The sequence below is a fragment of the Antechinus flavipes genome, chromosome 1 (assembly GCF_016432865.1).
Source record: "Antechinus flavipes isolate AdamAnt ecotype Samford, QLD, Australia chromosome 1, AdamAnt_v2, whole genome shotgun sequence".
In the NCBI taxonomy this organism is placed as follows: Eukaryota; Metazoa; Chordata; class Mammalia; order Dasyuromorphia; family Dasyuridae; genus Antechinus; species Antechinus flavipes.
In genome coordinates, this window is record NC_067398.1 from 692,558,175 (window position 1) to 692,585,661 (window position 27,487).

A 27,487-nucleotide genomic window follows, 5' to 3' on the forward strand; every position below is an offset into this window, starting at 1 on the left:
TGGTTCAATCATCCTCGAGGTAATTAATTCAGAAGATGATCTGGCCCCACAAAATTGATCCTAGAACATTTTGTTAATTATTCCACTCAGGAATGATGGATTAGTTGAGTCCAGTATTCCTTCTCTCCTCCCTCCTCATCTTCCTCTATTTCCCTCCAGTAACACATAATCTCAAGAGAGCTAGGGGAAGACTCTCTAGAGGGAATCACTGAGGTCCCAGGGCAGATTTATGAGAGGACACCTCCTAGAATTACACAGGAGAAGAAGCAGGGGATGAGTTGCAATCTGAGCCGTTAGAACCTTACCCACACCAGTGAGTTGAATGAATGAAACAGAATTTATTAAGTATTTATCATGTACTCAGCACTATACTAAGCACTAAGGATACAAATATACAATCAAGACAAGTCCCTACCTCAAGGAGTTTATATTCTAACAATATATTCTTAACAATAGAAAGACAACACACCTAAGTGGCCAAAGAAGTCTGTTTTGGTTTAGGAAACATGTTGATTGAATCTATGGCGCAACTGATCCGATAGATCCTTTACAGAAACAATAGCAGATCTGGACAAATCCAATAAAAGTATAAGAATGAAGTTAAGGATCTGGATAGAATTTTAGAAAAGTTAGGTAGACCTTTGGCCATTAAGGAACGGGAATCAACAGGAATATACATAGTTCTTGGTCTTGCATTGTACCTTGAAAAAATTAATCATGTGCCAGAGCAGAAAGAATTCATAAAAATGCAGAAAAGCATAAATATCAAACACACTCTTTACTGAACATAATGCAACAATAAAAGTTATCATCAAGAAGAATTTGTAGAAGGGATTCAGCCCCAAATAGAGACTAAATATTAGAATCTTTAAAAAATGTGTAGGTCAAAGAACAAGCTATACCAACAATAATTTAATTAAAGAAAATGACAATTATGATAACATATGAAAAAATTTGGGATGCAGATAAAGCAGTTCTTAGTAGAAAATTTTTATCTGTAAACACTTTCAGCAACAGAAGCTATTCCCAAAGGTAGGAGTAGAAAAGGTTGAGCATAGAGGTGAGGAAGTACTACGTGTGGATGGCAAGATGTCAAACCCAGAGGGATGAAAGGGATGTGTAAATGGCTTGGCTCCTAATGGCTCCTAATTTACAAAGTCATTATGTACATTCTTAAATGAACAATTAAAAAAAAACCTTAAAGCAAATATTCATAATCCATCAATGAACAAATACCCACCTTTGGCCTAGCTGTGACTCATTCTACATTTTAGGTTCATTGCAGGAGTGAATGGCACGATAAATGTACAATACTCTAGATTTTGTTTATGCTATACAAAGTTCTCCAGTCTTTCAATGTTGTTCCTATCTGCACTTTTATTAAAGTCTATTTTTTTCATTTTTCATGCCATAATAATTTTCATTTCATACCATAATCCCCTCAATTGTTGCAGTTATTGAGAATATCATCTTCCTGCTTTAAAAACTTTGATACTTTCCTGTTATCTCTAATATAAATACAAACATTTCAGGTTAGCATTAACTTTACACAATCTAGCCTCCATTTGCCTTTCCAGAATTCTTCCCACCCTCCATTTATTTTAATCTTTTAAAATTCAATGATCTTTTGTTTTTCCATCACTTTCATAGTCTAATATATCCATATATCTTGAAGCAAAAGGGAAAAGGCAGTTTGACAAAACTGATAAACACATCAACCAAATCTCATACTATATGACGTATGCCACATTAAGAAGAGACCCTCACATCCGCAAGAAAGAAAGGAGATAACTTCATCTCAAACACCCCCTCTTTTGGAGCTGTTTGGTCATTAAAATGACACAACATTCAGTTCTATTTATTTTGTAGTCTTTCCATTGGGATTATTCATATTATCTCCCTGGTTTTTACTTTACTCTGTATCAGTTAATTTCTATCTTCCAATGATTCTCTGAACTCTTCATACTTATCATTTCACATAGCACAGTAATATAACATTATCAATCATTGACTTTTATTTATGCTTTTAAAAAAAATCAGAATCATTTCCCAATATACCTTTCCCCATATCAAATCATTGCTGGTAACAAAGAAAAAAATTAAAACCCAATCAACAAAGCAACAATAACTAATAGGATACACAACATTCTATCTTCAGCCACTACTCTACCAAGTCTAAAATGGAGGTGATAAGGGAATATCAATGAGAGGGTGAAATACTTTTTCTTTTTAAAATGTGCATAATGACTATGTAAATTATGACAATTATTAACAAATCCCTGATAAATATACCTAGAAAAAGAGATCATCTGGGCCAGCCCTATAATGGTACTGGGATTTTCAATGGATTTTTGGAAGTCCTGCCCTGAGGCATTTTTCCTGATAGTGAATTCCTAGTTTCTCTGGAACAGGATTGATCACTGCAATTATTCTGTTTGGTAGCATCTTAATTTCATTTTCATATAATTGCAACCATTTGGTATATGGATTTTGCTTCAATTTTCTTCCTTCTGTATCACTTCACCCAAATTTTCCAAGTTTCCGAGTTCCTCATTTCTAATAGTGCAAGGACATTTTATTACATTCATCTACGACAATTTATTCCATCATTTCCCAATAGAGGGGTACCCTTATTGCTTCCAGTTTTTGGCTAATACAGAGTACCCTTATTCTGAAAAATTCTGCATATATTTTTTTCACTGATATCCCCGGGGTATGTGCCCAGTAGTGGTGTGACTCCTTAAAAGACTTATGAATAAGAATAGAAATAGGGATCAAGTCAGGACCTGTGATTTTACTGGCAAAGGGAACGAATTCTTGAATAAGGATCTAGCAATGTAAGTCGGCACCTTTTCTGCAGCTTATGGTCCTAGAGAGGTGCCTGGAGAACTGAGGTCAGCAGGTGGTGCAGAGGCCAGATTCAAACTCAGATCTTCGTGGATCCAAGGCCAACTGAATATTCACCTTGCTAGGGAGCCTGTTGTGACGAAGATGATTGTCATACACAACTATGTCATTTTTCCTCACTGGAAGCTGGAGACTTGAGGAAAATAGCACTAGAATAAAAAAAATTAGCACATAGCAGCCCCTGGTGAAAGTTCTCCAAGATACTTGTGGTCTTCTGAAGGCACAGACATGTTTCTGTTAGAGAAGGACTGTGATTTTCTCATAGCGAGAAAGCAAAAATGGCTCACTGCCTCCTCCAGGGTGACAATGAAGACGAGTGGGTGAGCCCTTACGAAAGCAGCAGCTGTGGGGACTGTCACAGATCAGGGGCCCTGACGCAGGTCCGACACCAGCAGGCCCTGTAAGTTACAAGGAAGACCAGAAATGGGGAAGACTGAATCTCCTCTAAAGGAAAGCCTCATGTGGGAATGACCCCCCAAAAAAAGACAAAAAAGAAAAGCTTTTTTAAAGTGCCTACTGTGTGCCAAGAATGGTGCGAGGTGCCAAGACACTCCCTGTTCTCAGGGAGTGTGTATTGTAGTCATGTATTGGGTGTAGTGTACAAGTCCAGATCCCCTTCCCCTTCACCAAAAATCATAATGAGACAGAGGAACATGGGAAAACATCTATAAAACAGCAGAGTAAAAATAAAAAAGCAGAACCACAAGAATAAACAAACATCAACATGTAAATAAAAAGAAAATTAAAGGGCAGTTGAATTCTGGGTAATTGAGGAAAAAAAAATCCAATCCAAACCAACCTCCCAAACTACTATTAGTCCTGGCAAATAACACAAATCCATCTCCTCTCAGTAGAGAGAGGAAAGGGGACACAAGATGGCAGAGTACTGGGGGAAAATATTGTTTACTTTTATAGGATTCTAGCTGGAAGGACCTGAGGAAATTTAAGGAAAAGTATAAGAGCCATGATTTAAATCTTTAATTTTTTTTTTTGGGGGGGGGTAAGGGCTAAGCAATTAGATTAAATGACTTGCCCAGGGTCACACAGCTAGGAAGTATTAAGTATCTGAGGCTGAATTTGAATTCAGGTCCTCCTGACTTCAGAGTAGGTGCTCTATCCACTGTGCCATCTAGCTGCCCCCATGTAAATAAAGGAATAGAAATGCATCATCAGATTTGGAATCCAAGGACCCATGTTTGAGAATCATCTTGGCTACTCACCTAGTACAGGTCTTTTTTTTTTTTTTTTTTGAGTCTCACTTTCCTCACCTGAAAATGGGGAGGTGGTAGGATGGATGAAATGGCAAATCAGATCTCTTTCTGCCCCAAATCTATGAACTTAAAGGAATGAGCCACTGACTTACCAACATTCTCCATCCTGCCACCTGACATTCTAGGCTCTCGTGAATCCTAAAGTTTGCTAGGATTGGTTAAAGAACTAGCACATATAAGAAAATTTTCTGATACCAAATCAATTCATTTTCAGTAGACATCCCGCCCCAAGTTTCTAGGAAAACTAGAGAAAAAAAATATATCAGACTTTGGAGTTTCAGACATTCCTATCTAAGGTCTTATAACAGTTGGAAAAACAAAACAAAATATAGGAAGCAGTTGGCAATAAATATTTTAATTTTTTTATCCTTTTTTTTGTTTTGTTTTTTACAGAGACAAATACTCTTCAAGTTTGCTTTTAAAATTCAAGGCTAAACCACAAACAGGTACAACCAAGACACAGAAGCTCACATCGACACACACCCATCTGATTGATTCTCCATTCCCTGACAAGCAGGGAAGGTGAGGGAAGACTTTCTTAGGTAGCACCATGACAAACCCCAGGGGAACAGAAAGGAGGAGAGCAGAGTCCTATATGCACCCTCCCCGTTTCAGGTTTCCCTGCAGCCAGGGGGGCACACTGCCAAGGTCTCTGCTTGCTCACTTCAGTCCCCTGGCCGTTGACTGAAATGATTGATCAGTTCCATTCTGCGAGAGGGAAGCTCCGTTTCTGTCACAGTCGAAGCCCCAGATCCCATCTCTTTCGGCCCTGAGCCTGAAGCCCTCGCCTCTTGCTGGTGTGCCTAGGACACCTGTGACCATCAGAGGCTGGGCTCCTACTTTTCTCTATCAGAGAGACTCTTGTTTGAATTCATAGCTGTATGTTCAGGAAAACAACCAGGTTGCCTGATATAATGTGGAAGCAAATCTTGCTGATTCTACCCAGCAAATTAAACAAAAAACCAAAATCAAACCAAAAAAAACAAAGAAACTAAAACAAAACAAAAATCCAATACACACAAGAAACCAGGTATGTAGGGGTGAAGAGAAAGATGGGAAGATGTCTGGTCCCACTAAAGAACTGTTTTAAAACAGAATAAAGTACCATCTTGAATTTCTTCTACAAGAACTCAGCAACTTGACTCACTTAACTTCTATACATCTAAGTAGTTATTGTTGAATAAATTCAGTGTTCACATTTCTAGAGAGAATTAAGCCCCGGTATAGGAAGCCCTGCTCAGGGAGGGGAAGTGGGAACGAAATTCAAAGACTTCTTGCCGCCCAAATCTGGCTGGGTGTGCAGCTGGCGGATGGGGGATGGCAGGGGTGTTGGGACCCCTGATGGGGCAGCCTGAGAAGAGCGGTGATAAGTGGTGAGGGTGGTGCAGGGACAGGAAGCTTTCAAAAGCAAAAAGGTTGGGAAGGGGAAGGGACTGGCCTGTTATGAAACATTAAAAATATATATTATATATATATGTACACCTGTCAAGTCATTATTAGGACAAGAAGTTGGAGAAGAGGAGAGAAATTAGGCATGTTCTGTCCTGATCTGCTCCCTAAAGTGGGATGCAGAAAGTCATTGCTATGTAGCTGGAGGCAGTGGGACTGCTCATGTCCACTATTCGGATTTTCATCTCCCTATAAAACCTGCACCAAGTCTTTGACTGCATGCATGGGAAGCCCAGATTTGTCTGTTTGCAAAAACGTACAAAATAACTAGAAATAGAAAAGGTTTTGGTAACCTAAGGCCATCTGCGCAAGCCTGCCGGGGAGGGAACCTGCAGCAGATTGTTTTTTAAATACTACAGTGAAAAGGCATTTTAATAGCTTTAAAAACATCAGAAGTTATCCACTAAGATTAGGTGTAAAAAACCCCCCCAAAAAAACTAATTCCCTTTGCAGGGACTTTGTCCAGTGAAGCGCGGATCAGTGTTTGAGCCACGGGTGGGCTTCCAGGGAAGCTTTGCTGCGATCCCCATAGTCATAGAGCAGCTCCTCGCCAGCTTTGATGTCCCTCGAGGCGATGAGGATGAGGTGAGGCACGCCGTCTATGTCGTGGAGTTTGGTTTGGCAGTTACCACACTTGCTGTGATTGATCAGTCTTCCCAGACGATCTGTTTCCCGAGTGGCATCCACACTGGGATGGCAGTGAGGGCAAGGGGAAAGAGGAAAGAATAGAGGATTAAATTCAAGTGATTTTTGTAAAGGGAGGATTTTTTCTCAGCCAAGGAAGGATCCTTCCTCACTCTTAACACAGGCATGGAAAACAAAAGGGGGATTCGTTTTAGAAAGAACCAGAAATAAGGGAGACTGCCTCGGGAGTCCGGCGGTCCAGCAGAACTCCTCCTTGAGGCGGCCCTGCTGAAAGGCAAGGTCAATGGCTAAGCTGTTTGTATTCGACTAGTCCAAAGCCCATCCTTGGCAGGCGAGAGGTCTGTCCCGAACAGTCTGCGTCCTAGAGAAAAGAGAAAGGACACCTCTACCTCAGCGCTCCACACGGACGCGTCTTCAACCGGGGCGAGGATGTGGCGTCAGCGTCGGGTGCCTCAGTCCGCCCAGGCGTCGGCCTAATAGGAAATGACCTGAGGTGCTCCAAGGACTGACTTACCAGTAGGTTTTGCTCAGGTACTGAAAATAGTACATGTAGCAGCCTGTGGAAGGATCCTGAGCATAGAGAGCCTCGCGCTTCTTGGCGTCAGTGATCTCAATGAGGTCCCCGTGATACTCTACCACAAACTCCCCTCTTGTAAACTGTTTGGTGGCGATCACTCCTCTGCCTTTGCCGTCAATGATATCGATCTGGTAGGAAGCGATGAGAAAAAGGGGACATTGTCAAGGCAGAGCCAAAGGAAGACAAAGGCTGGCATTCTGAATGAGCCGAATGAGAGCCGAGTGGCCCGACACGCCTCCATCTGGACCCAAGGCGCGTGCTATGGGGGTCCTGCTGAGGGGCCGGGCTTGGGCTCTCTCAGCTCTCATGATCCTGTATGTCCCTCTACTCAATGGTGACACCCAGGAAACCCCGTACAGTCTTACACTGGTTTCCAACAATCCATTTGGTGAGTTCGAGATGGGGGTGGGAGGGAGCCTAATCTCCTCAAGAAGGCGAATGCCTAGGGCCAGGGAGATGAGAGGCCTGGGTCCTCAGACCACATCTCCAATATCGTATTCAGTTGTAGGAATGAAAGCCCAAGGCAACCAAGCATGAGGAAGGGCCTAGAAATCATGCGATCCTCCCACCAGCTTGTTTCCTCAGGAAAAGAGGTGAAATGTAAAAGCTGTAAATTCAAGTACTGAGGAATTGCGCCCATGAAAGAGACAGAGATCAGCAAACCTGGAGATGATGGCCTGGAGGAGCAAAGGGCAGAGGTTTCTAGGAGAAAGATTCCCAGGTCTACGCCCCCAGCCTGGGGCTCTCTCCTGAGCAATCAGACACCATGGGAATCTTTCTCCTGATTATTCCAGAGGCATTTTAAACTCAACTTGTCCAGAACAGAACCGGGTCTCTTTCCTCAGCCTCTCTAAATTCTGTCCAGGGCCCCTGTCCCTCCTGTCTCTGAGTTCTGAAACCTCTGAGCCACCCCTGTCCTCTCTGTCCCTCACACCCTATCTCTTAGGAGCCCCAAGTACTGGCTGCATGTCCCCTTCTCTCCACTCCCACGGCCGCTCCTCTTGCCTGGACTGGTAATTTAAAGGCCTCCAGGCTGACTGAGATTCCGACATGGAAGGTAGAACCATGTCTTCCCTGACACAAAAAGCCCAAGTGATTTCTGAAAACACTCTTGTTCCATTCAAAGCCCTCCAGTGGCTGGCTCTGGGCACTGCCGGGCCAAGGCTCTGAGCATCAGCCAAGCTGGCTCCCTTACCATGACCTGCCACCGGGTGACTCTCTGGGAATCTCTCCCCATCCCTCTGTTCCCGACTCCTTCCATTCCCCAACAGAAGCCCCAGATCTTCTCCCGGCCTCCCCTAGCTCAAGAGCCACATCCTGCCTGAGGCCTCCCCTCACCCTCCCAGGTGAGTTGCCTTGTCTCCTCCAGCACTCTCCACTATGTAGGGAATAGAGGGACTGTCTGGGGAGGGGAGACCTTTTGAAAAACCTCAACATTGATCATTTAACTGGTGTGGGGAACTCTCGGAGTAAAAGTCCCTCTCCTCAGGCGGAGCCACACCTAATCTGCAACTCCCCCGTTTGAAATCAAGGTGTCGGGGACCAGAGGGAAACACCTGATCCATGGTCACACAAGAGCTGGGAAGAACAACTTTGCTTTACAAAGTACTTTTCATCTGTTATCTTACTGTGAGACATCTGGTGTGAGGGGGACCTCACAAACCTGCGGAGAAGGTGCGTGATTATCCCTCTAAAGAAACGGGCTGTGGGCTTAAATGAAATGGCCCGAGGCTCCGCAGCCACTAAGTGTCTGGGACAGAACCTGTGCAGGCCTTTGTAATTCCAGCCCCAGTCCTCCCCCCATCTCCGGACGTCTCCACGTGAAAGCGTCATCACTCAGGCGGCCAGAAGGACTTTCCCAGTCCCGGGCTGTACCCAGTGATCTCCAAGGTCCCTGTCATCCTCAGATGGTCCCCATTTGCCTTCCTCACTGCCGCCCCAAACGGTTTCCTCTGCATTCTGGGGGCAATCTGCTTACTGACAACCTCAAAGTCCTCTTGGACACATTGGTGGCCCCAGAGTTGAGTAGGAAACTTAATGGTTCCAATGGACCCCCCGGTGCTGTCCCCTCCTTAGCCAGTCAGTCGGTCGACAAGCATTTATTAAGTACTTATTCTATGCTGGTCCCTGTGTTCAGTGTTGGGATGCCAAGAAAAGTAACCCCCGTCCTCCCCCTCCCCCCCATGCTTCCTGCGCACAAGGAGCTCAGTCTAACAGGGGAGACATCGGTAAACACCTGTATACCCAGAAGACCATGGCCAGGGCTCTGTACGATCACGAGAAATCTCCGAGGGAGGGCACTGAGAAGGGATGGAGGTGGACACTGAAAGCATCCTGGAGACACAATATCTAAAGGAACCTGGGAGGGAGGGAGGGAAGGTGTCCCAGCCCTGGGAAAAGGCCCCTCGAAGGGAGACGGCGCATTGTGTGCATAAGAAGTACCACCAGGCAGAAGAAGAGGCCAGAGCACGAATGCCCGGACTTTCTAAGGGACAGGAACAGGGAGCCTCGGAAAGTTACTCATTGGCCAAGGCAGCAGAATTCATTCTCGCCTCTCTCTTGAGCACCTAGCAGGCCAACATCCTAAGGGACAATCAGAGAATTCTGGAGGTCCAGCCTCCACTAGAAGGTCCTTAAGACTCCCCACTTGGCTTTCCTACAGGATCTATTTAGATGCTTAGATCCCATTGCAACTTCCCAGTCTGGGAATCTTCCTTAGGACAAACTTTTGGTAGTTGGTTCCTAGAAAAGAATGACCAAGGGCAGCTCCTAGAGATCAGACCCTGGAGTCACGAGAACCTGAGTTCAAATCCAGTCACAGCCACTTGCCACTTTCTAGCTGTACGATCCTGGACAGTCATTTAACTCCGATTGTCTCACCACCACAACAAGTCCCTGACAACCCATGGCTGCCACAGACAACAAGAAAGGTGCCCAGTCAGGCGTCCCGCAGTGCGACCTGGAAGCCCACCATCAGCCACCTTACCTTCATGCCTTCTTCCTTTCCGCTTTCAATTAGTTCGTCAAGTTTTCGCTTTTCTTCTGACTAGAAAGAGAGAAGGAAACCACATGAGTGATTCTTGGCTACCCCCTAGTATGGGGTAATAGGAAGCCAAAGTTTCCTGAGCTGAGCCCATGGGATACAGGAGTCTTCCTGAAAGGGGAAAGGGAAAGGAACCAAACACTGATACAGTGCCCACTGTGTGCCAGGCACCAGGCTTAGCATGTCACAAATATTATCTCATTTGAGCCTCATAACTTCCCTAGAAGGCAGGTGCTATTATTATCCCTATTTTACAGCTGAAGAAACTGAGGCAGGCAAACTGACTTGTCCAAGCCCATCCTGTCAGGAAGGGTCTGAGGCTGGATTTAAACTCAGACATAGACCTGGGGCTCTATCCACTGGGCCATCCCCCGCCTCTAGGAACGAGAGGGCAGCACCTCATCCAACACTCTCCTTCCTTCAGAGGAGGAAGCTTGGGTCTGGGATGGAAGGGAGGGGGAGGGCAAAGGGTTCCAAGTCACCCAAGTAGTGAAGGAGCAGGATTGTGAACCCCATCCAGTCAGCAAGTGTTCTAAGTCAGGGGTGGGGACCTCTTTTGGGGACATTTATAATGTCATTCATGGACCACACAAAATTAGCAACTTATAGAACACAAGCAGCGGGAGATTATGGCATCTAGCTTTCAGTTCAGCGTCCCCTGCATTTGTCTTAGCAAATTATTTTGCAGGCCTGACAGGAGTGACAAGCCAGACGGTCCCCACCCCTGCTCTAAAGCACTTCTTGGACCACACAGCTCCTCCCATGATGCCTCTGAGGAGAGAGCAGGGAGGGGTGGGGGGCCCAGGGATATCCGCCCTGACTGGCCTCCAAGAGACTAGGGAAGTCCCCAGAAGTGCTTGCTACCCTTCAGTAACTTCTCTCGTGAATCAGAACCCTTTGCTATGTGATTGTGGTTTTAGACTGGGTGACCTACTCAATATATGCCAACCCATAACAAACATTTATTCCGCACTTCCAATAGGCTTGGCACTGTGAATACCCACTCATTCACGAAGGTGGTGGGGTGGAGAATCAGGGGGTTCCAATTGCGGATACCCTCTGTGTGCCTCTGGAGAAGTCAGGCCTCCTAGGTAAAATAGGACCTCTTCCATTCTCTGGGGCCATTCGTCCACCCTAAGTGCAGGGCCCCCAGGCAAATGGAAGTACGGTGCTCTTCCCATTCTCTTCATCCTTTATAAGGCTGGGCTTTCTTCTCTGGAAGTTCCCATCCTGATCGGGTCACTCCCAGCTAGCTGTACTTTCCACACAGGACCTTAAAAAGCTTTAAAATCTTGTTCATGAACTCCTTCACCCATCATGCTTTGGAGCAAGACCTGCTGCCAGCCCAAAGCATTCTGGATTTGGAGAAAAGGTCCCCTGAGAGCAGGAGGAGAGGTGGGAAGCACAAGGCTCAGGAATGGGCTACCTGGGGCACAGGGTATCTTAGTGGTTTCCTAGTGTGTCAGAAAGATAATTCAAATACCCTCATCTGGCATTCAGAGCTTTCTCCAGCTCTGTACTGTAGCCCAAGGGCTCCTCGCCTTTCTTCTGTCCTGGATTCTTGGGCTTCACTCTGGTGAAGGCCCCAGAACCCTTCTCAGGGTGTTTTTAGAGTCATACAACAGAACACACAGGATTAAACTACCACCAAATATAGTGTAATCCCGTTATTAAGACTCTTCCAAACCAACCCTTATCCACAGATCCCATGATCTTTGCCAAACTGCCCTGAATCAGAGATGGCACTTTCCCACTTCCATGCCTTCCTTTGCTCTGGGCCCTATGCCTGGATTGCCTTCCTTCCCTTTCTTTGCCTGCTGATTCCAAGGCATCCTTATTGTCCAATTTAGACCCTATCTTTCCCAAGAAGTCTTCTAAGTGCCCTTCTAGCTGACCAGGGCTCTGCCCCGAACACCAGCTGTGGGCTCCTGGGCCTCAGAGCTCTCTGGGTTTGAGCATCCTCACCCCGTCAGGCAGGATGCCCACAATCTAGGGCCTCAGGGAACTCTACAAACTGTGCCCTCGGCTCGGCAGGCACCAAACTCCGTCTTATCGATTCCACTTAGACCAGTGCCTGGCAGATTCTAGGGAGAGAATGCTAGAAAGGCTGGTCTGTGGAGCCTGATCAAGGTCATCACAGAAACACACGCAATGCTCTTCCTGTTCCCATTTTTAGAGAGCCAGTGCCACCCAGCCCTGAAACCCGGTGAGAGCGCATGCTACTAGGAACCCTGCTCTAAGAACAATCAGTGATGGACATCAGTAGAGAGTGAGGTTTGCCAGAGGGTTGGATATATGGCCTTGGAGCTCTGAGCTAGGCTGGCCCAGCATGCCCAGACCAGGCAGGCCGGGAGGTGAGGGTGGGGGGGAGGGTTTGACCACCTCAAACCCCAGAAGAAGGGCCCACATCTGTACGCCCACCCTTCCAACTACCTGTAGCTCGGCTTTGCTTTTTCGGGAGCTCCGTCTCACGGGATAATAGTCAGTGACTTTGCGATTCTGTTGAGTTTTTCCCTGAGCTCTGTAGGGAGGAAGATGTTGGGGTCAGTACACAAGTTCCAGGCTGGCAGCCCAAATGCCAAAATTCATCTTCTTCTAGAAAGCAGATGCAAATGCCTCTGGAAAATGAGGTCACAAAGTGGCACTTCCTTATCAGAGCAGGAGGGGAACACAGCTCCCGCTAAGTACTAGACCAGGGAGATGGCGTACAAATCCCATCTTAATACTTAACTTCTTGGGAACTGAATGGGGATCACAACATAGTATTTTTCACTCTTTTTGTGTTACTTGCTTGCATTTTGTTTTCTTTCCCTTTTCCTTTTTTTATGATTTTAAATATATATATATATATATATATACACACACATACATACATACATATCTTTCATATATTATACATACAGTTTTAATCTGATTTTTCTTGTGCAGCATGATAATTGTGGAAATATGTCTAGAAGAACCGCACACGTTTAACATATGTTGGATTACCCGCCATGAGGATGGCGGGGGAGGATTTGGAACTCAAGGTTTTGCAAAGGTCAATGTTGAAAAATTATACATGCACATGGTTTTGAAAATACAAAGCTTTAATTAAAACTTTTTTTTAAATTAAAAAAATACTTAACTCTTGTGGCCAAGTTAACCCTTTTGATCCTCACTCTCCCTATCTGTAAAATGGGAAGGATATTTACAGTGCCTACCTCACAGAGTTGTTGTAAGATGATGGTAGAAATGGTTTTTGGAGAATGGTTCTTCCCCAGAAGGGCACTCCCAGGCCCAATATTACCACCAGGCAGCAAAGAGGCTTTAAAGTGGACTAGCTCACCACTTCCTAGGTAGCCTAATGGTCTCAGACTTTTAGGGGCTAATCACAGGAGCATCAATTTTCATGCAGGATCCCTCTCTCCTCCACTGGCATTAAAAATGTGGTAGGAATACATGTGGAATCCTGCCTTTAAAAAAGGCTTTATTGATGTGTTTTGGTTTTGCATCAAAAAATATTTATAACTTATTTGCACTTCAGGAGAAGTTTCTTGTCATGAAATAAAAGTTAAATTAAGCAATATAGTTTAATCTTAAAATAATCTTAATCTGAAAATGCAGCAGCAACCCTCACCTCTCAATTTCAGTCCCCACCCCACTGGAAACAAAAAATCCTCCAGAACTAAAGACATTTCTTACATAAATATGCATATTTTTGCTGCTGCTGCTGCCCACCAGTATTGTCTTGTTTAGTCTCTGTGGGTTGCCAAGACTTGACTTGCAGGAAAGGTTTAATAAATGCTTTTGCCTTCACTGAATTCATTCAAGGGCCTTGTACTCCCAACGAGCCTGGGCTCCATGCTAGTCTCCCTGCACTTCCCACCCCCCAATTTTGCCTTGTCCTTCTCGATCAGTGGCCATTAGGCTTTCCTTCCTATTCTTCCCTTCCCGGCTTCACCAGCCCAGTCCCCTGGCCCCTTTGGGGTTTTCTGAACAAGTGGCAGCTGCTGACTGGGCCCCTCCTCCAAAGCTTAACTCCAAAGCCATCAGCCACGAGGGGCCTTTCTTGGGTCCCTCAGCTGCTTCCTAAAGTTACCTGAAGCCTCCATCCCACTGCCTGCCAGCATCCCAGAGAATGTGCTCACTGATCACTGTCAGAACTTCCCGAATCCAGAAGGCGTCTTACTTTTGTACTCATGTCCCTAGTCCCGAGGCGCCCCGCACCTGGTGGCCCCCCAGGATGGCTGTCGTCCCGCTCTTCAGGGGCTTTCGCCATACGCACAACATGGTACTGCCCACCTCAGCTGCTGAGTGTGCTCCAGCTGTGCAGAGCCTCTGCTCCCTCTGCGCACGTTTCTATTTCCTGGCTCTACGTGCTTTGTTCTAGAGCAAACCTGTCCCCCAGGAAGGCTTTCCTTCCCCATCTCTGTCTCCTGGCTTCCTTCGGTTCTCAGCCCAAACCTCACCTCCTTCAAGAAGCCTGACTGAGCCCCACCCAGGCATCTGTGGCAAAGCTCTCAGTGACCCCAACTGCATTTTGTGTGCACGTGGCTGTTTGCGCCCCGTCTCCCCCATCGGCCTGTGAGCGCTCAGATGATAGAAACTGTTTTCTGTCTTTCTTGTACCGTCAGCACTCAGCATACAGGAGAAGCTTAATAAGTGCTTGTTGACCAACTTCTCCTACAACCCTATTAAGGTGGGTGTCATTTAATTAAGGAGAGGTCAAGAGATGGTGATTGATTTGCCCGGGATCCCCGGGATTATAAGTGCTGGAGATGTGGCTCTCATCTTCATGTTCAAGCCTGGAATAAAGACTTCCTCCAGGAAGTCCTCCCAGATTCCCCACCTAACATGATCCCTTCCTCCTTGATTTTTTTGGCTCTCCTGTGCCTCATCACATTCTAACCTGCAGAGTAGCTGTTGTTGTTATTGTTGGGTGTGTGTATGTGTGTGTGTGTGTGTGTGTGTGTGTGTGTGTGTGAGAGAGAAAGAGAGAGAGAGAGAGAGAGAGAGAGAGAGAGACAGACAGACAGACCCTCCTACAAAGCTGTGATCTCCTAGAGGGCAAAGAAAATTTCCCTTTGGATGCTGAGCTTCCAAGATAGAGTCCTGCACGCAGCAGGCAACCAATCAATGACTTCTGAAGCACCACCTATCACTTTAACCACAGGGTGCATCATATGTGAAATGGGTTGAATGACCCCCCCCCTCTCCCTCAGGGCCCTGATTCTTTTTCTCCCCATCCCCTGTTCTGGCACTCCCATCCAATCAGAAGTAAATGGAAGAGTTTGCCCTGCACAGGCCTGTGAGAAAGAACATTGCTGCCCACTATTCGGGCTGCTTTTAGCCAGGCTGGAAAGTCGTACCCCATCCAGGACCCACAGGCCACAAACCTCGCAGAGGTGAGGAACTCTCTGTGGGCGGTACCAACCAAAGAGTCACACAGATACTCCTCCCCCCAGACTCCCAGAACCAACAGCAGGCCAGCAACAAGGGACTGCTCCAAGGCAACGCAATCAAGAAAAAAGTAAGTCTAAGCCCTTGATTCAAATTCTGTCTGCTCTATGACTGACTAAGTGACCTTGGCATAGGTCCTTTGACTTTCTGGGCCACTTTTCTTCCTCCATAAGTAAGGCAGCCTAGATCAACTGGGGATGGAGCTGCCTGATTATTGCAAGGGTTTGTAACTCCACATCCACACCAGACACTGCTATCATGGCGTTCCAGTCACTGATGAGCACAACCATTATTGTACTGAAGGCCTAATGATAAAAAAGGCTGTTGTCCTGGAAGAGGCTGAGAACGCTTGGAGCAGGAATTCCCTCCAGGTCCTGGCTGTCCCCATCAGCTATGAGCTGCCCTGAAATCTCCATGCACCCCAAGAAATCAAGTTTTAAGCCAGTGATCTTCCGAAAGAGCAATCTACTTAGGGCCCCTTGAACCCAGGGGCCAGAGCCATAAGGGCTCCCCTTATTTCCCAAGGGACAGTGCATCACTTACTTTCTCCTCGAGGCCTGCTTGGTTTTAGGGGGTTTCTTCGGGGCGTGCTTCACGCCGGCGGCATCAGCAGCATTGGCGGGCAGCGTCATGGCTTTGGGGTTTCCTGCAGCTATGGATTTGTGGTTTGGAAGGGGCTCCAGAGAATCCCTCCTTGATTCTTTGCCTTTCTGCTCTTCTGATTTCATAGTGCTTGCCGGTGCGTTGCCGCCAATCCTTTTCTCTGTAGACAAAGGGAGGACAAAGACAAGGACTCACTGCCAGTGCCCTTCTGGAGCAGCTTTCACTCCAGTCCTTTGCTGCTAACTTTAAAAAGAGCCCAAGGCAAGAAAGACATCTGCCCTTTGTGGCAACTATATAAACTCTACACGAGCCAAAGGAGATGCCATGGGGCCTGCACCAATGCAGGCAGGACAGGGGACTGTGCCGGGCTGCGCCGCTCGGGATGCAGCCCAAGTTCTGGGCAGCTGGCACAGGCGTGAGACCAAGAGCCAGCAGTGACTGGGGCTCGCTCCTCAGCAAACTGCCACCTCCCAATCACTAAAGTCTAAAATTTCACTCAAGGAGAATGCACTCGGTCAGAGCTGTTACCTCCATCTTATCAATGAGGAAACAGTCGTTCGGTAAACTGGGTTACTTGCCCAGGATCACCCAGCTCAAGACTAGAACCCAAGGCTCTCTCCCATATAGCTACCATAGCTGCCTAATATCACTTGGCGGGCTGTGGCTTTGAGAACAAAGCTCAGGGCCTCAGAGGGTGGAGTACAGAAGATGGGGTGGGGGGTGAGGAAGGTAGGGACAGGATGGAAGGGCATGGATGGGGATAACAGGAACTGCTCCCTCCCCTCTGCTGACTTGGCAGAGGTCTCCTCACCACAGCTGAAGAGCGTGTCTAATTGCAGACAATAGGATACCTCCAATTTATAAACAAGCTATGGTTCAAAAGCTTGTTTACAAGTCAGTTCCTTTGGAAGGCTAAACATGTTTTTCCTATAAAAGTTGTGTTTAAATAGTCATTTGGAGACCCCACCCCCAATAGCCTCTCTCCCAAGTATCTCCATTACTCCACAATATTAACATGACTTTCTGCTCCATTATGAGTCAACTAGGCTTTTGTGAACAGATCTGTGAACCTGCCCACCATGTGTAATGTTGTTTCTATGGAGAAAAGAGAAGGGAACATGGTAAGATAGGCCCTTTAACCTTCTTTGAAAATATGGGCAAGTGATTTTCTTTTCTCAGGAGGGAGCCTTCTTCACTTTCTTCATCTGTAAAACTGGACTGATAGTTCTCAACTTTTTGGTCTCTAGAGCCCGACACTCTTAAAAACCGGGGACCCCTGCCTCAAAGAGCTTTTGTTTATATGGGTTAGATCTCTCAATATTTATAGTGTTAAAAATGGAAACACCTTAGTCAAATAATTTTGACCTGCCAGATGTCCTAAAAGGGTTTCTGTAACTCTACCCAGCACCGACATCCTGCATTTAAACCAACTTCCAGTTCCGTCCTTCCAGATTCTTTGAGCCCTTAAGCTCAGTCTAGCCATTCTTTGTTCTAAGGCCCACCTAGCTCGCCATCCTGGGATCTCTAGGCTCTTCCCAGCTCTGACAAAGTAGTTCCTTTCCACATGGCTGATAGTTTTGTGGTGCCAAAACAATAGTTAATACTCCAGACCAAAGGCCTGGTGGTTTTGGATGATGCTGACTTGAAAGTGTTCTCAAAAGCTAACAGCATTGGCCCTAGGACCCAACTCACTACTCTGGTACTAGTTTGGATTATAAATGAGGAGCAATAAATGGAATACCTGGATTTGGGGGGAGCAGATGTTCCCCACATGGAAAACTTATTATGAATATTCTTGTTAAGCTCTTAAAATTTGGGAAAAAACTGTGTTCTTCACCATAAATTGGTGAAGCTTGGATTGTGTTTGCTTTTTTATGCTTAAATTGTCCCGAAATTCTGCTAATTTCTTGTCTGCTAATCTTTCAGAGGACCAAGAGTTACTGGAGTCAGAAGTCAATTTGAATCTTACTTCTACTTATGGATCATTTTGAGAGTGCTCAGTTTCCTCCTTCATGAAATAAAAGGCTTCAAGATCTTCAAGATCACAATCCTATACTGCATCTAAACCAGTGGTAGCTGCTGGCTGGACATGTCATAGGAAGATGGGAGACAAGGTGACTCCCTCTCTAAAAGGTAGCCCTTAGCCTGAGGCTTAGGTCCAATTTTCATATGTGCAGACATATATGTATATGTCAATGATCTTGTATTGGCCTAAAATTTCTAGAAAGCCTTTCCCTTGTTTTCAGGGTTTAGATGATATTTTAAGTGACTACTTCCTGCTTAGACTCTGACACTATAGCATGGAGACTTCTCTAACTTGGAACTGCTACCTCTGTATTTTTGGAGTCAATAGCTGGTTTCATTGCATGACAGTCCCACCATGTTGCAGAATTACGAGACTGAAAAGGGAGGTTGAAGAGAATCACAGTACCTTAGCAGTCATTTAATCCTCCCTGTGCCCAAAGTGTGGACATGAATCCCATAATGATCCCAAACAAGTACTGGCTCCCCCTTGAAGACTTCTCAGGATGGAGAGCTCATTACCTTCAAATGTAACCCATTCTACTTCTGACTGGCTTTGACTCTTAGGAAGTTCCCATATTGAACTCCAAATCTACCCACTGGTATTAATTTGTTCTCTAGGGACAATAAGCCTAATCCTTCTTTCTACAAAACGGCTGTCCAATTATGTCTAATTCCCAGGTGGCCTTGTTTTGAATCTCCTCATTATCCTGTTTACTTCTCCTGGATATACTCCAAAAGATATATCTGTTAATGTCTCTCCTAAAACACAGCACCCAGGCCTGAACGCTGCGTTCTTTCTGTGGTCTGACCGGGCTAGTGATCATCCTGTCCCTTGTTCTGGACATTAGGCCTCCATTAACGTCACCTAAGATCCCACAGATGCTATTCAAATCAGCCAACTGAAGTTTATGAAAACAAAATGGTCTTTTGAAAGGCCATTAAAAAGCACGTGACCCCTGACCAAGCTTCACTAGGTTACATCATTGAGATGGAACTACAAGGTGGCAGATAGAGCAACATCTCCATTGGGGAATCGGGGATTGGGAAAGCAAGGTGCCAGTAAGAGCTTTCTAACATTACAGCTAGTGCGATATCCAGCTGGCCACCAGACTAGGAATACCTTCAGAGTCTTACCCTCTCCTTTCTTGTGCAATTCGGTTAAGGCTTTCCCCTGGCATTTGACGTCATGATGTGCAACAGAGTTTTCCTCCTGGAGTGGAGGGCGAGTTCCAGAGGATCTGTGGGGGCTCATGTAGGAATAGATCTTTGACTGGCCCATAAATACATTTTCCTAAAAAGACACAAATCCATAATCAAAAAGTAAAGCCTAGGGATCAGAGTCAGCAACATCTGGGACACTTCACAAAAGCCAACAAAGCTCTCAAGGAGTTTGGGGTTGGGGGAGCATGGCATATTACAGTGAGCATGCCCCAGTCGGAAAGGCCTTAATTCTTTCCACTCTTAGCTGCTCAGAATTACTCGGTTTCAGATCATACACTCTCCTTGAAGACTTTCAAGTAAGTGGACTAAGTGTGTTGTATTAAAGATAATTTTTGAACAGTAGAATAACAAGGTCTGTATGGACTCCAAAGACCCATGCTTTAATAGGTAGGAGAATTCCCTCCACTTACACAGATAACTTCTTTCCAGATTCTTAATAAAGGTTTTTTCCGGTTGCTATGATTGAGAAAATTGTTTACTTAGTGGCCAGCCTTCTGGTGATAAACTTTCTCCCCTAGTTTCCATGCTGGTCCACGATTGATTACATCAACTGAGCTACTTCAGGGATGGGTTTTATTAAAAGCCCATTTATTTCAATTTAGCTAAGACCGATAGGATTTGCTTTCTTACTACCTACTACCAGCTCTGGGTTTTGGGGTCAGTCACTTCCCAGCTTGATGAGACACTGGAGGAGGACTGAAAGGAAGGTCCTAAATGCACATGGTCTTAAAATGAACGGGCTACCGAGTGCAGCAACTGGACCAAACACGCGGAGGTCATCACACATCGCAGATCTGCCCCAAGTAAAGATGAAGCTCCAAGACTGGAGAATCAGCTTGGACTGTTTACCTGGGAGCTGGACATGGACTCTCTGTGCCTGATTTCCACTATACTGAGAAAGGTCTCAGAGAACAAGACCAACTGCTCTGGTCCAGCTGGTAAGTCAATATTTACTGAGTCCCTGGCCTGGTAAGCACTTCCCACAATAAACTTCCCAGAGTAAAGCAGTTTTTAACAATTGACAATTCTTTACATTAGGAGGGCAAAGTTAACCACAGAGAAGAAAATTTCTTTAAGCCAACTTTAGGAAAAGTACTTGAGAACATGTGAAACCCCATTCTCTGCCATCTCAGGGAAAAAGGCGGGGAGGTGGGAGGAAGCTGAGGGGCCTGGACAGAGTCCACTATTGGCAGAACTGAGAAATACTAAAAGCGAAGCAAAAAATTCCAGTGTGCAGAAATTTTCAGTGTATAAAGAGTTAAGTCAGAATGATGAAAGATAAGAATACTTTTCTAGGCCATGAACAATAGGAGGAATTTATAAGGATGATAATAGGGCAATGATTGCCAGGCAGGAAGTCAATCTGGGCCCTTTAAAAAGGGACATTTTATACTTCTGCCTTTTCGAAACAGCTTTTTCTCTTGGGGAGGGGGAGGGGAGATGAGTAGAAGAGAGTATGGGGGCAGGGAAGAGTGACACAAAGACCGTCCTTAACTTTTACCTTAGAATGCTAAAGACAAGTGACAGGGTTAGGAGTCCCCAGCCCAGAAGCTTACTCAGCTCTTCCGGGAGGACTAGAAAGAACAAGTTTGACCGTAAAACAGGTTCCCCAGTTCCTGGACCTTTCATCTAACGATCGGCTCCCCCACCCCCCACCCCAGGACCGACGAGCAGAGAGGTATCTGGAGTTGGTTTTTCTGGGTGCTGCCGTGGGCTTACCAGCACAGAGTGGGTTTGTTCAGAAAGAACTAGGCAGCCCCTTCAGCCGGCCAATAAACAGCAACCACAGACCCCACGAGAAACTCCCGGAGGGGCCGGAGGCTTCCCGGAGGGGTGCGGGGAGCAGGGGATGAAAGGTCAGCCGGGATAGGGTAGCCGGCTCGGCACGTCCTAGCGGAGGGCGGGGAGCAGGGGCGGGGGCGCCCACGTGGTCACCGCGGGCCCAGCTGGGAGCCGGGGGCTCCGGCTCCCCCGGCCTGGGGCAGCGGGGCGTTGTTCCGAGTGGACTTTCTAGGGGGTGGGGGTGGGGGTGCCGGTGCCATCCTGCGCAGGCGTACGGAGACGGGCCGAGTTCCCCCGGGTCTGGGCGGCTGCCCTCCGTTAACCCTTTCGTGCCTGCAAACCGTCCCCCATTAATCCCTCGCAGTCCAACGTCCCACCGCCCCCGGCGGATCCCCACTGGGGCTGCCTTCCTCCCGCCCCCGTAAACCCTTTCTTGGTCGCAGCTCCGGGGCTCGCCTTACCCCGTTGGTCTTGGGCCGCGCTGGGTTCCTTCGGTCAACAGTCTCCGGGCCCGGAGCGGGGGCCGCTGCTCCTCCAGCCGGGGTCGCCGCCGCCGCCTCCTCCGCGCGCGTCTTGGACATCTTCTTGCCTGGGGAGAGGGACGACTCAGGCTCAGGGTGCGGCGGGGCGGGCTGCGGGGCCAAACGGGCTCGGTGCGGCGCCTCCCACCGCAGCCATGTTTAAAGGACCCTGGCGCCGGCCCCGCCAGCGAGCGAACACGCGAGCGTGCTGCCGAGAAGGAGCCACCTAAGCCGGCCCGCCGCCGAGGACGAGGGCGGGCACGGAGCCGTGCGCCCGGGCGCACAGCGAGCCCGCCCCCTGGGCATGCCGCGCTGCGCCCCCGCGGCCCCGCGCGCGCCCGCTGCGGCGCATCGCCCCAGCCCGTTCCGCCGGGCCCCCGGCACGCGCCGACCTCTAGCACCCCGCCACCCTCCCCCCCCATCCCGATCTCCTCCCCAAGCCCGTCCGGGGTCGCCCACCTCCTCTCGCTAAACTGGGCCCTTGGGAGGGCACCCGGGATGATAATCTTCACCCCATCCTTCCCCCTCTACACCCATCCCCCCCCAAGGGGGTGGGGAGACTTAAAGGGGGAGGGGTCTTTGGAAAGAGGGCTGCCGAACTAACCGGGTTTCTAGCCTCAACCATTCGTGACCCTGGGTAAGTCGTTAATACTCCCCGGGACTCAGTTTCATCATCTCCGAAATGAGCAGGTTGAATTAGACTATCTCGGAGGGATCCTTGCAGCTCTGACATTCCAAGGTGTTCTTTTGTGGCCTGGGGCAGAGCAGAAGGGACCCACGGGGACCCACACCCCAGCCTAGCCTATGCTATCCGGGCAGGGAAAGGCAGGATCAGCTCTTCCCAATTTAGCCCACGGGGGTGGGGAGAGAGGGCAGTTCAATACCTTTGGATCATCCTTAAACTAACCTTTCCAAATGAGAAATGAAATGATCAAACGAGGGTGGAGAGGGAAAGAAGCGTTTGTGAACAGTACAAATGGCAAAACCGAAATAAACTGCAAACCAGGTACCGCCAGCGGAAAAACAAAACCATTACTGCAGTTTTTCTCAGAGTAGGGTCCCAAGATCCATCAGGAAAGGACAAGGGAGTAGCGATGAGGGAAAGTCAAAAAGCACAAGAACTACTGAGGGACCTTTTTCAATCTTGGCGGCTTTCTTAAGCAGCCCTTTTACTCTAACTTTTACTGAATTCACAGGCTGAGGGAGGAAGAGGAGCCTGAAGGTCTGGCCGAGAGACCCAGTCTACTCTAGAGATAGGGGGTAGCTGTTATCATTCTGGTTCAATCAGTTGGTCTCTCCAAGATCCCGCTTTGGGATTTTCTTGGCAGACGTACTGGACTGGTTTGCCACTTCCTTCTCCAGCGCAGTTTTACAGATGAGAAAACTGAGGAGGTTTACAGCTGAGGCACACAGGATGAAATGACTTGCTCAGGATCACACAGCTATAGTACCTGAGGCCACATTCGAACTCGCGAAGATGGGTCTTCCGGATTCAGGGCTCTATCCACTGCGCCACCTAGCGCCTCAAACTGTCATTAACTACCAAGTTTTCAATTAGGGAATGGAGGCCACCGATTTAAAGGGTCGAAGTAATCGCCCAGCGTTACAAAGGTTATTTAATTAGGAGCATGTTTTTTGCTAGCTTGCAAAGGACCCTAGGTGACAGGGGGTTAATGGCATAGGGCCATGAACCCCAATCCCATATACGATGCTGAGTCTGCATGTTCTCCCCCTTCCCCCACCTTTTGTCACTTTGTATTCAGTGCACTGTGAAATCTCAGCACAAAGTATCACCATAGTGGCTAGTAGATAGAGAAAGCCTCCTCTCAGAGGCAGAAGAATTGGATATATAGTAGCAATGAGACTCTGGACGGGTCCCTTTAACCTATCAGTTTCCAGGCAACTCTCAAGGACTAAAACTGTTAGGTGAGAATCTGCATTGGTAGAGAGGGTTTCTCCTACCCTGATGCAATCACAGATTGCTCCAAGCCACCACCTAGGATTATGGTTTTAATTAATTTACCACAGGGCTTCTTTAGGGACTTTTACTTCCTACCAGCACCCTCATTCCTAACACAATACACTGCACAGAGAAGGCACTTGCTTTAATAAATGTTTGTTGAATTTTGTACTAAAGTCGACCACAGTGTACTAATGGGCATGAGCAAATGTAAACAATGGGGGCGGGGCTTGTAGAGCTCTTCCTAAAATCAGTTCCAAAAATGATTTCACTCTTGTGAAGTCATAAAGATCAAATTTGGTCTAAAAGCAAAAATGAAAGGTCTATGGGAATTTTTTTTCCTTTTTTTCTTTTTAATTCTTTGTTAGGAAGAGTGACTCTCTAAAAAGCAGGAGAGAGTAGACATTCTAGGTAATATAAAAATAAGATATCAATCAAATCTGTTAAAAACCCATATCATGATTCCATTCTAAGAAGCAGGAATCAAGTTTAGTAACATTAGAAAAATTCGTGGGACACAGAACCTCAGAAATAATAATTCTGATTGTAATTCTAGTTCAAGTCTGGTACATTTGCGTCAGATCCTCATTGGTGGAAAAAAAATGAAGTTAAGGGGCTTTCGTGGTTTTTCATTTATAGTCTGAATTTATTAAACAACTTCCCTCAAAATAATCTTGTGAAGTCAATAGTCCTAAAATTATCCCTTTTTTACAGAGGGGGAAAGAAGGCTTAAAAAAAAAAAGATACAAGCATTTGTTAGGCACTTACTATGGGCTGGACACTGCTAAACGCTTTACAAATATTATCTCATTTGTTCCTCCAAAAAAATCCCAGGAAGGCCACACTATTATTTACTTTTGTTTTACACATGAGAAAACTGAGGCTCAGAGTAAATGACTTGCTTAGTATAAATTCAGGTCTTTTCTGCCTCCAGACCCAGCCCTCAATCCTCAGAGTCACTTTGCTGTTCCCAGAGGTATAGTGACTAGTCATGGTCACACAGTGCCATAGCCAGAAAAGAAGGCAGTCTCCCTTCCTTCCATTTGGCCCCATACTCTTTCCATTTTACCATATTATACTTCAGATTAGATCCTAATGTGGAAATGGGGGGAGAGGGAGAAATTATCCTAATTATTGAATTACAAGTGAGAGTCAGCATCATATTGTACACATTATAGTACAGCTAAATTTACAGTGGGAACACATATCTCTTTGAGTTTATAGTGGGGACACATATTTCTTTGACTACTTATAGTCATTTGTAAATGGCATGGGAATGTTTCTGTGTAAAAATGATTTCAATTATTCATTTGATTTCCAATGCTAAAATAAAAAGAGGTAATGTTACATGAAGATCTCAGCAGATTAAATCTTTTAAATGGACAAATACACTTTAAAATACAGTACATTTGAAAAGATTTTAGTCATAATTTTCTGTCAGTATTTTGTCAGAAAATCCTATAATTTCAAATATTTTATGCCTCATTTTTCCATCTGCAAAGTGGGCATGTCTCACTTGGACATATCCTCCTAAGGGAGATCTGGGAGAACAACAAAGTTCAAATATCTTTAAACAACTTTTATGTCTGTCTTGCTTAACATTTACAAAATACCATATTAACATTACTCTATGAAGCAGATGAATTATGTTATTGTTCCAATTTTATGAGAAAGAAAACAGCTTCCTAGTACTTACATGACTTACATAGTTTCAAATATTACAACTAAATGCTGAAATCTGACTGGCCATCTCCCGATTACAAGGCCTAAGCTCTTTCTACAAGATTGTACTGCCTCCTTGGGAGCAGAACAGGATGATTTTGCTCTTGAGTATTTCAAAAGGATCACAGATTTAGAGCTGGAAGGAACCTCAGAGATCATCTAGTCTACTTTGTTCATTTTACAGAAGAAAAAATTGAGGCACAGGGAGATTACATAACTTTCTCAGGATCACATAGATAATAAACAACAGAGTTGAGCGTTCCTTACAGTCCAAATCCAGAGCTTTTCCCACTGCACTATGATGAGTACCACTAAGACCATATATAAATTATTAAACTAACAGTAACATGGCGCTTTGGAATGTTAAGAAGAATGCCACAACTGAACTGCATGAGAAGGTGTCCACTCCCAACTGTCTCAGATGCAGTCTGTCTTCAGTTAAAGTTTGCTTTCTGAAGTGTTTCACTGCTGTGACAATAAAAATAATGTTCACCCAAGCCACCCTTTAGGACTCCAGTTTGATTGTAAGCTGCCATAATCATTTAAAAGCCTCCATTCCCATTGCTCTGAATATAATAAGTATATGTAATAGGGACTCTTTGAGTCCGTTGAATCCCATTCCCATTTTTGACCTGGCTCCCATGGTTGCTTAGCTGAATGACAGGGGGACAGCTCATATGGTTCATTCATTTATTCTTTCAACAAGTTTATGGGTAGGGGGTGGACTACCCATAGTCCTCCATAGGAGGCAGGTCATAGTAAAAATGAATTGGATTATCCTAGACCTGTTTGTTTTGTTTTAGTTCATTAGTTTCAATTGTGTCTGACTCTTCCTGACCCCATTTTGGGATTTTTCCTGGCAAAGATCCTAGCGTGGTTTGCCATTTTCTTCTCCAGTTAATTTGGAAATTGAGGCAAACAGAGTGAAGTAACTTTCATATGGTCATACAATTCGTGCTGGGATGGGATTTGAAATTATGAAAATGAGTCTTCCTGACTTCAGGCCTGGCACTATATTTAGCACCACCTAGCGGCCTGTGGTTACCTTAGTTTTCCATTCTCTAAAATGAATTATTCAGTATATATGATCGGTTACGATCTCTTTCAACTCTAAAACATTTAGGAAGAAAACCTTGCAGAAGATTGGACAAATCCTGTGGTATCTCTAATAAAAAGGAACTTACTTATGGCCATTTCCCAACAAGTAAGAGGGAAGAAACAGGCCTGGGATACAGGACTGCCAGTTTTGTTCCACCGAGGTTACCGCTCACATATACAAACACACACATTCACATATATGTTTATATATAAACAAACACATATGTGTACATATATATATATATAATATCCCCAACAACTTGAACTCAGAACTGTGCCCCAAATGACCTGTTCTGGGCTGGACATTTTCATGAGAGAAAAGTGGAAGGGGAAAGGAAAAGAGCTCTGAGTTTTGTGATGGAAACAGCATCTGCATTTGAAATAGGGAATCAGGGATTCCCTTCTCCCAAGAGCCTGATGATCTGGGTCAAACAAGTCACTTTTCTCTCTTTCAAGGTCAGTTTCCTCTGTCAAAGGAGTGAGGGCTGGAACTAAAGAACTCAGTTCCCTCTCTGCCTCTGAAACTAAGGCCATGAGCTCTCTCCCCTCAGCCTCAGTTTCCTCACTTGTACAATGGGGATAACAACGCTTCCCACCCTCAGCTATAAGGTCAGACAAGCTGTAAACTGTAAGCTGTAAGTTGTCAGACAAGAACTCCAAAAACGAACGTGAATTATTATTTTCACCAAATGCCTTCTTTTCTAAAATTCATCCCCGGCCCCCTAGCAGGGGGAAGGGATCAAACCTCTTTTCCTGGACTCGTAGGATATTGTAAATGAAAAGAAACTTTTAAAAGGGGACCTAAAGAGGACGACTCCCTCTCTTCCCCCCTCCCCCTCGCCCCCCCGCCACAGTTTCAGGCGTGGGGAAGACACCTGGTGGGGTTGAGTGAGGGAAATTTTATCCTGCAAGAACGACCACGCGAAACCTCCCCCTCCTCTCCACCCCCAGGCCCCACTCCCGACGTCCCAGTCGCCGGGCCAGCCGGCCGGACTCCTGGAAAGCTACCTCTGGCCATGGCCCCGAGCCTCGACTGCACCGCCTGGGATCTCCCGGGAAACCGAAGCTTTCCGGGAAAAAAAAAAAAAAAGTTTGCAACCACACTGCAGCCAACTGCCCCCCGAAAGCGAAACACAAGCTGCTTCCAATTGGAGCTTGGGTCTGTCTCTCCGGAGGTGCTACACTCTGATAGGCTACAGTTGGGGGAAAATCCCGCCTCTAGCC

General features: G+C 46.2%; 1 protein-coding gene across 3 annotated transcripts; it reads right to left on the reverse strand.

The window, feature by feature from the left end:
• Positions 1 to 318: 318 nt before the first annotated feature.
• Positions 319 to 27,469, reverse strand: KMT5A (lysine methyltransferase 5A). Of its 3 annotated transcripts, none has more exons than XM_051972669.1 (8): positions 27,272 to 27,469; positions 21,424 to 21,551; positions 19,094 to 19,250; positions 15,875 to 16,094; positions 12,326 to 12,413; positions 9,836 to 9,895; positions 6,787 to 6,977; positions 319 to 6,315 (listed from the first exon to the last, which is right to left on the reverse strand). In XM_051972669.1, the coding sequence occupies exons 1-8, from the start codon at positions 27,279 to 27,281 to the stop codon at positions 6,105 to 6,107; spliced, it is 1,065 nt and encodes a 354-aa protein (XP_051828629.1). In that variant the 5' UTR covers positions 27,282 to 27,469; the 3' UTR covers positions 319 to 6,104. The 3 variants fall into 3 exon arrangements, with proteins under 3 accessions (XP_051828629.1, XP_051828630.1, XP_051828631.1); XM_051972670.1 differs by lacking the exon at positions 27,272 to 27,469 and adding an exon at positions 21,943 to 22,035; XM_051972671.1 differs by lacking the exons at positions 21,424 to 21,551; positions 27,272 to 27,469 and adding an exon at positions 20,900 to 21,183.
• Positions 27,470 to 27,487: the final 18 nt, after the last annotated feature.